This window comes from Kryptolebias marmoratus, linkage group LG22, assembly GCF_001649575.2.
Source record: "Kryptolebias marmoratus isolate JLee-2015 linkage group LG22, ASM164957v2, whole genome shotgun sequence".
Classification (NCBI taxonomy): Eukaryota; Metazoa; Chordata; class Actinopteri; order Cyprinodontiformes; family Rivulidae; genus Kryptolebias; species Kryptolebias marmoratus.
The window spans coordinates 10,248,474-10,257,554 of NC_051451.1; the positions used below are offsets into that span (position 1 = coordinate 10,248,474).

The 9,081-nt window shown below is 40.4% G+C and overlaps 1 protein-coding gene across 1 annotated transcript; it reads left to right on the top strand.

Annotated features, from left to right (window-relative positions):
• Nucleotides 1-673: 673 nt before the first annotated feature.
• pcgf6 (polycomb group ring finger 6) lies at nt 674-8,391 on the top strand. Its single transcript, XM_017421642.3, has 10 exons — nt 674-967; nt 1,124-1,223; nt 2,719-2,815; nt 2,965-3,020; nt 3,104-3,163; nt 4,796-4,913; nt 5,361-5,388; nt 5,938-6,036; nt 6,401-6,487; nt 6,574-8,391. Exons 1-10 carry the CDS (start codon nt 890-892, stop codon nt 6,622-6,624), a joined length of 774 nt encoding a protein of 257 aa, XP_017277131.1. The 5' UTR covers nt 674-889; the 3' UTR covers nt 6,625-8,391.
• The last annotated feature ends 690 nt before the right edge of the window (nt 8,392-9,081 follow it).

A 9,081-nucleotide genomic window follows, 5' to 3' on the forward strand; every position in this document is an offset into this window, starting at 1 on the left:
GCTTTAGAAGGACTGTTGATTTTTGACCCATCCAGGTTGGTTATACATCTAGAATGTAATAAAAGTTTATTGTAGTATCACTGATGGAAATACAATCTCATATCTGTGTAAGTTACCTCGTTTACAAAGAAGTTAATTCATGTCAGCTGCTTTCTACATTTGTAATACTTAGAGATATTTTTTTTAATATCCTACTTTTGGCTTGGCTTAACGTGAACAATCAGACGAACGCTGGAGTCAATTTTGTTCCCCAAATATAAAGTTTTAACGCGTGCATTGGAAATCCTATGGTTTCCACTGCCATCTAGTGGCAAACAATCAGACCTGCAGCAGAAATTCACCACCACAGCCACTCTCTTCCTCCTGTAGAAGGGATGAAAAAAAATGAACTTATTAAATATGAAAAAGTTTTTGATAATATTGATCCAGCAGACACCACTGTTATCCCAATTAAAAGCAATAAAGGGACATAAAAAAAACCCAAAAGGAAACTAACATGGAATACAGAAAACCACAGTGACGTTAAACAATCACACAGGCATAAAACAGCAGATCTGCGGCACAAAAATCAGACTTTAAATAAATAAATGTGTATTTTTGGGAGTGTGTAGCTGGAAATGGTGATTCACACGCCTACCAGTTGGTGGCGGTCATGCACCATAACGTCGTTTGCTAACCGCCAATAAACACACGAAGAAGACGATTCTCACAGGTTGCTGAGAAGCTAATGCTAGCCCATTAGCCCAGCATAGTTTATGCTACTTCGCAAAAGTTTAACGCCGAAGAGAAAAACTTCAGAGCACGTTTTAATTTAAGACTGCAGAGACGAGTTACCGTTTGGTGTAAACAATTAGGAGCGAGGGGAATCTTGCAGCGTGGTTGGTGGGGTATGGCATCACGTCTGTACGTCCATAGAAACCATGACGGGACCGCGAACGCATCACCAGAGAGCGACACAGAGGAGGAGGTGGGTGTTATTTTTAATCTTATTTGTGTCACTTTGTTTCGCCAGACTTTTTTTTTATTTTGCCTGATTTCATCTCGCCTTTTATGCAGTTTAAACGCGTGATGGTAGCTGTTTTGTTTCAGCACTAACTATTTGTCCTGTTGTCGTTTTTAACAGCCCAAACTCCCCCTCAGTCAGTTTTATCCATACATCCGCTGCGCGCTTTGCTGCGGGTTCCTCATAGACGCCACCACCATCACAGAGTGCCTGCACACATGTGAGTTACTCCAGGAGCAGCCTGTCGTTGTAGTTCATTGTCTGCAATTCAACACTTTTTTGTCATTCAGTAATTGGTCTATAATAACACGATAAACTATTTATTGTTCAAGCACATACAGACTGTTGAGGTAAGAATTTTCACCTGCTCTCCCTCGTCCTTCACCTCACCCGAGTTCTTGATTGAAATGACCGTCAGGAGACAATACCTTAAGTTTAAGTTTTATTTGATCAAAAGCAGAGAGAAAATCATCAAATTATTACACAAATAAAACCAAGTGCACCTGGGAGACAATCAATGGAATGTGAAAGACATCACCTCAACGTTTGCAACTAAAGGAACCACAAGATTGTCCAAAGTTAGTTCTTATTCTTAAGTATTTATCATCTCCTGCGACCCCCAGCCGTCTGCGTGAAGGGTGCGCAGAAAGCACTTCCTGAGGTGCAGTTAGCCATTTCCTGTTGCAGAGCACCGGCGAGTTACTCAGCACTGGACCATTAAAGGCCTACCACATCTGAAAACTCTTACTGTTAAGAACTCTTCTACATAGCTCAAAACATGAGAGGCTACTCAATCAGTAGATTACGTCTTAAAAACATGATAAACAACACACTCCTATTCCTGTGATTAAATGCTTCAAACTAATACTGATAAATGACTCAAACTAATGTTAAATGCTTTAAAAGAAGGTTAAAATAATACTGAAAATAGGCTAAATAAGCAAGATTAATAAGGTTTTTACCTCTGTTTCATGATTAATACTGCTCAAGCTACATTATGTTTCCACTCTAATACTGATTCTGAACATTACACTGATATAAATCTCGAAAAGAATCAACAAATACATTTAAATTATATATGCAGAACTGCTGCTCTTCTTATGATTAAAATGCTGTTAAGCGAGACTGGTTTTGTTCACCTTGACAAGACAGCAGACAATAAGGAATATTCCACCGTGTCACTGTTAAATAAGAAACTATCTGAATGAGCCACAAGAATGTTCTCAGAGCAAACGAGACCAAAGTAGAAATGTTGACCCATAATGCTGAATAAAAAGACGCTTGGGCTGAGCTGTGCAGAAACTAATGTCTGCAATCCTCTATGAACTGAAATAATATTCCAAAAAAAGAGTGGGCCAGAAATCCTCACCAACCACTGGAGAAACTAATGAAGTCATTCAGAACACAACCACTGAGAGTCATTTCTGCAGAAGGTGGTTTTTCTGTTGAATTAATAATGGCATGGTGGAGTCTGCTGTGTGTTTTTTGTACACTTGAGGTTAGATTTGAATAAATTTCGAACCCGATAAAGACCGGATCATCTTATTACGTCTTGATACAGATGGACTCCACCCCCCAATCCTAACCCACAGCTGTGTTTCAAACAAATACAGCCAATACTTCATGACTTGATGATTGTATGCATGTGTAAAAAAGATTATCATTAGGGGGAAAAAAACTAACTTAATTTTTTTGTGCATCTTATCTTTTCCAAGTTTGCAAACGCTGCATTGTGAAGCATTTCTTTAGTAGCAACAAGTGTCCAACATGCAGCATTGTGGTTCATCAGACACAACCTCTGTACAACATCAGGTGGGTTGCTTAGTCTAGTGATAGTAGGCAAATTGTTCTCCTTTAAATAGTAGGCTGTCCAGAAAGTGTGTGCCATAATTAAGTGTCAGCGTTGAAGAAGGAAAAGCAGATTTTTGTTTTAAAACGTTGGTTTGGCTTTTTCTCTGCAGGCCTGACAGACAGCTGCAAGATATCGTCTACAAAATGGTCCCATTCCTGGAAGACTGTAAGTATGGCTTCTGCAAGGTGCAGAACTCTAATTTGATTTTGATTTGATTTTTATTTTTTATTTTTATTTCTTTTCAACAGTTGAAAGAGAAAAAATGTGCAACTTCTACAAGGAGAGGGGACTGCCTGTGCCCAAACCAGGTACAGTAATGCAGACATTAACAGAACTCCACACGAAAAGACCTCAGCTGAGATTTGAACCGAACACCGTCATGCTGCGAGGCGGCAGGGCTAACCATCACACCCGTGTGCAGTCCCTGTAAATGAGCAAATAATGTGAAATTATGTTCTGTTACTGAATTACAGATGTGTGCGTCAGTTCCTCGATCATCTATTACAACAATGAAAACCAAGATTTATACAAAATAATTTAAATCTAATGTTTTATTTATTGTTTTTCTGAGCTTAACAACTGCCCCTTAAGTGTTTGCAAATTTAACAATCCTATGAGATGAGATGATAAGATATGAAATGGCCAGGTCTATAGGCTGCCTCCTATGGCGGCTCCTTTCTTACTAGCAGCGTGACATCCCATGTACCAAAAGCCAATTTATGGCACCATAAAACAGCATGCCTACTATAGCTTTTTCTTTTTAAGCCAAGGTTCAACAACTAGAGCCCCACCACTTCCACAAAGCCTGGCTCCAGGAGGTTGCTTTGGTTCCCCTTTTTCAGGTGTCTTCCTTCATCGAGGTTTCAGTCTGACCCCTCTCCCGAGACTAATTTGCCATGGGAGACCCTACCAGGGGCTGATGCTCCTCTCCCCATAGGGCCTGGATCACGAGGGTACCTAAACCCCCGTGATCCACATTAAGGTGGTCATTCTGCTAACAGAAGATAATTTCATCCTCAAAAGCTGAACTAAAACAGACTTGGGGTCAATGTTTGTACTTCAAAAGATACAATATGCTGGTACTGGACAACATAATGACCATTAGACAACAACATCCTGTTTTTGGCTTAAAAGCACACAACATTTAAGGCATTTTAACAATACTATAATTTGTTTAAACAAACATTTGTGAACTGAAGATCTCTAGAGCAGCATTCCCCAACCTTTTCAGCTCCACGGACTGGTTGATTCTCAGACAGTATTTTCACGGACCGGCCTTTAAAGGTGTGGCGGATAAATACAAGAAAATAAAATGATACAACCGGCATGAAAACGGGTGTATTTTTTAAAACATAATAAATGTAAATCCTACATGTCCTCGCAGCTTTGTTAGTTTGTCCTGGTGTTGCGTTATCATCATGAATAACAGCTTCTCCTCCCCCTAATGTTCTCTGGTCAATATGGCGATGTTTAAACTTCAAAATAAGATGCACCACAAATATAAAGTGCACAAAGAATACAACTCACCATAACACTGAATCAGTGGGAGCCCTGTGCCTGTTTCTCAGTAACGAGACGGTCCCATCTAGGGCGTCCAGAGACGTTTGTTTTTTACTCATTTTGCTGCTTGTGGGTTTGTTTTTAGCGGTAACGTATCACGTGACCTAGATGAGCGTTCTGACACGCATCAAGAGTGAGTCACAGACAAATGTAGTGGAGAGAATCTGGTCAGATTTTCAAAAGAAATGTCGTTCAGACTCGGAAAATAAAAAAACAGAAATACTGTAAGTTAATTATTCTTTCATTTTAATTATTCTGTCTGTGCGGAAATGACCCGCGGGCCGGTACCGGTCGGTGGCCCGGGGGTTGGGGACGTCTGCTCTAGAGTACAGCAGCAGCAGAAGCCCATCGGTTCACTGTGTTTACCGTCTCGTTTGCAGTGGTTCTTTCCCCTCAAGCTCCGGTTGTATGGCGGAGGCAGAAGAAAGAAAGTTTCCCCCCATCTGTGTTCACCATCCCCCCTGAGTTGAACGTGTCTCTACTGCTGGAGTTTGTTGGGTAAGGACTTGTATTGTGCAATTCTCTGATCAGTGCTGAGTACAGATGCGTTAGCTAATAAATTAATCAAGCGTCTTAGTTAATCTGAAAGCATTCATTACACTGAAAGGCAGTAATGAAGCGTGATGGAAGAAAAATTAATTCACTACACCATTATTTTTCCTGCTAAAATTGATATACTCCACATCTACAGTCAATATTATCTGCAAGATATGGCGTTCTCCTTACTGCAACAAACCTAGTTTTTAATTATTGCCCGCCACTGAAGGCAAAAAGGTGGTAACTATTTTGCCCTCAGCGGCAGGGAATAGAAATTAGGAGCACAAAGGTTACTAGCAGTAAAGTGGTTCGTCTCGTATGATCGTTACTGAATGAATGAAAATTGCAGGTATAAATTCAAGCAGGTTGTTCCCTTGTTTTGCCAACTGTTTGACTTTTTGTTTGCAGAGCTGAAGAGGGCATTTGCGGTTTTAAGGTAAGTAAATATGATTTAGTTTCAGACATTCTTTCTATGTTTTGTGATTGTTGTGGTTCACATCTGATCACAAACACGTTTTAGGGTATGCATTTTACAGCCAGGTGTGAACACTCGCAATCAATCACTCAATATGGATGTTAACGGCAGGTATGAACAGGGCCTTAGTCTTTGGATTGTATTGGGGTCCATCAACAAACATGATTCTGGAGAAATTCAGGAAGGTGCTTAAAAGGTTTAGACACTTATGCTATTCCTATTATTGCACGCCTTACTGTACATATTAGCCCATATTTCTAGGGTTTTTAAAAAGTATTTTTTATGTAGTAAATTGTAACGTGTGTGAAAATTCATATTTATGGACCAAACAAACAAACCAACTTTACAGCTCTAGCATCAGTTGACCTTATTTCAAAAGATCGGATCTACAATTGTGAAAAACCACAATCTGTTGACATCTAGTCCAGTCTAGCATCATGTCCAGTTTCGCTGCAGACATCTCCCAGTTGTTGGTGCGCCTTCGTCCTCATTTCACTGCCTCTTGTTTAGCCACTGGAAAGGCGCTACGTTTGTGTGTCGGGGGAGGCCACCATTCGGCACTTGGAGCTGTTCATTCGAAGGAAGATGGAGCTCAGTCCAATGTGTCAGGTCAGTCTGCAAAGATGCGCCTTGTTTTATTTCCAAAACGGTTTCTTGAATTTATACACGATGGCGAGCTGAGCTGTCGCCGTATTTACTAAAGCATGGATGGAGCAAACATGAAGCTCACCATTCATCAAAACACAGCTTCACTCAATAATATCACTCTGAAGACCCTTTTATAATGGAACGAGCCTATTCCTCAAGCTTGTTTGTTCTGTCTGCTTCCACTTTTTAAAATAATTTTAAGATTTAAAGTACTTTAGGTCCATATTGTCTCCTTCACTCGTTTGTTAGACTGAATTAAAACCCTTGGTTTTTACACATTGGGAAGTTCAGTGCTGCTGTGGTCTAAAATGTTTGCCTCCTGTAGGTGGATGTAGTTTGTGGAGATCACCTCCTCGATCACTACCAGTCACTGAAAGACATACAGAACTCTGCAGGCAAAGACGCACTACAGGTAAGGAAGAAATAATAGATTGTTGAGTTAGAGTTTCTAATGGAAGTCGTGAAGTAATTATTTTCTGATCCTTGTTCTTATTTCAGGATGGTTTGTTGGTGCTACACTTTGGTTTGGTTCTGCCCACCCAGTCTTGAACACGAGGCTTTACTTCTGAGCTGAAAAATGTCCTTTTTTGGGCCGCCGCCTTTTTCAGATCGGGGAGTAAAATGTGTACTTCGCCAACAAACAAGTATTTTTCAACTACTTTAGACCTGTCCTGAATGTGATGGTGGAGCTGAAAGGATTTGCTTTTCTGAATCTGGTAGCACCTCATTTCGTTAGACTTGTACCCTGAATAAGCTGTGTTAGCAGGTTGCTGACAAAACTCAGTTAAGTTCACGAGGGAGTCCAAGACATCGCAACTTGGACTTCTTTAACGAACAGTCTGGCATGAGAAGCTGTGACACTGAATTGATCAAATTCTCAGCCAAAAACATTCTTGCATTGTTTCAGGCAACACTTGTCTGCTGTAAATTTTCAGGACACGAGTGATGTTTTTGCTGGTGTCAGCATTTTAAAATTAAATCGCCAGGTCCAGACGCGGATAAATTTGTTCGTATCCTTCCACAATAATCGAAAGCATCCGACCAATGTGACTGGAGCCAAAAAGCTCCAGTTTTGTCTCATCAGTCCCAGGAACAGTGGGGCTCGTCAACATACATTATATCATTTTTTTGTGTGTATTTGTTCAGTCAATAATGGAGCCCTCCTGGGTTTACTGTCATGAAGCCCAATGTGATTCAAAATACGACGGATGGTGCGATCAGAACGTGACGCGCCTTCACCTCGAAGGCCCAAATAACCTCGGCTCTTTTTCTGCCGTCCTCACCATCTGTCTAATCAACCTGGGGTTGCATTTCCTCTTGCATCCACATCCTGGGCGTTTGGCTACAGTCCCATGAACCTTATACTTTTTAATAATAGTGGCAGCTGTAGTCAGAGGAACATGACGCCGCTCGGAGTCTTGAAACCTTTACCTTTGTCACAGTTACCTAGAATTCTCTTCCTGAGCTCCTCAGACAGCTCTGGCCTTTGCTTTCTCTGCTCCATGTTCAATGTGTTGCACACAATGATACCGATCTACTTAAAGGCTGTTTGTTCCTTTTAAATAGGCTGTATGGCTGATAATAAGCTTGAAGTTACTTGTGATACTAATTTAGGTCCAACAGTTAGTTTGAAGCAAAAACTAATTTTCCCTTTAAGCGAATCAACAAACCTGTCTGTACTATTTTAGCATATTTTGGTAAAATGACACATTTTTCAGTATGATCTTTGTTTACTTTATCACATACATAAAGGCGAGCAGCTCTACAATAGACAGATGCTTTTAATGCAATGCCTTCGTGAGAAATGAAGCATTGTTTCAATGAGCTGTAAAGGTACCAACAAGTTTATCCACGTCTGTACAGAAGAAAAGTGGCGAGTGCCAGCGTCTCTTACGATGCTTTTGGCCACATGACTGTGAGTACTGCTGTAGCGATAACTGGAGTGACCCTTTTTAAGCCTCTGGAAGCAATACAAGCAATATCAGACTGGTTTGCACATTCGTTTTGTAAGGACCAACCTGTATCTCAATGTCTTATTTGGGACCTGAATGTGGTTTCGAGCATTTGTGATTTAAAGGGCTACAATTTCCAAAGGTTTTATTGTTTAAATACAGATTTGATATACACTCAGTTCTAACCTGCAGTTTATTAATCCTTTGAAAAACTGTTTTTTTGATGAAGAGTTGCTTTCACAAGAAATCAAATGATATTTAAAGGGGGCTTGTGTAAAGCAGTGTTTGATAAAGTTTTGTGCAAAGATATTTTTCTACTTGATTTTCCTTTGTTTTTAAACAATAAACGCACAACTGAAAAATCTTTCCTTTGTTTATCATGTTTTGTTCTGCAGGGGTTGATTTTAGGAACGACTGAATGGGTACCCAAAGAAGGGTACCCATTCAGGGAGACGAAGGCCAAAAAATAAAAAAACAAAAACTACAAGGAGTATTAGCTTTTTATCTGCTAGGTTGTGGGATTTATTAAGAGGCAGGTTAATTATTGCCCAAACGTGAGATCTTTACCACCAGAGTTAATTGACATTAGCGAACACAAAAATGGCCGTAACTTAGTCAATTTTAGATATTGAGCTAAAATTTGATGTGGTAGCTGTGAGTCATTCACTACATACATTATATCTGCATCTTGAGTGAAGATTTTTCACTTCTGACTAGGTCTGGATTCATTTGGGCACTGGTCACAGAACATAGGCTTCATGTCTGTGGCAAGATTTCATTCAGTGTTTATATGCCCGTTCTAAGACTAGGTATTATGGTATGGCACGGTCCATGTGTGGACGATTTCTTGTCTGAGTCCAGTTTTTTGCAGTGATCAGGCCTCTTTCAAAGCCTTGGCTATCAAACTTCCATCCCCTTCAGAATTCCCGTGAAACAGCGAAAGGCTAAAGCGGCGTAACGAGGCCTCGTTCGCAGCCGTCACTTGATTTCGGCCTCGTCGACGCAGAGCTCGAAACAGTCTCGCGACACTTCCGCTTTATGAGCTCGAAACTGT

Bases quoted from the DNA above. Each gene is read 5' to 3' on its own strand.
- pcgf6 (XM_017421642.3), top strand. From the start codon at position 890: ATGGCATCACGTCTGTACGTCCATAGAAACCATGACGGGACCGCGAAC. The intron at 4,914-5,360 runs GTAAGGACTTGT...TTTTGTTTGCAG, and splicing joins CTACTGCTGGAGTTTGTTGG to AGCTGAAGAGGGCATTTGCG. The intron at 6,488-6,573 runs GTAAGGAAGAAA...TTCTTATTTCAG, and splicing joins CAGGCAAAGACGCACTACAG to GATGGTTTGTTGGTGCTACA.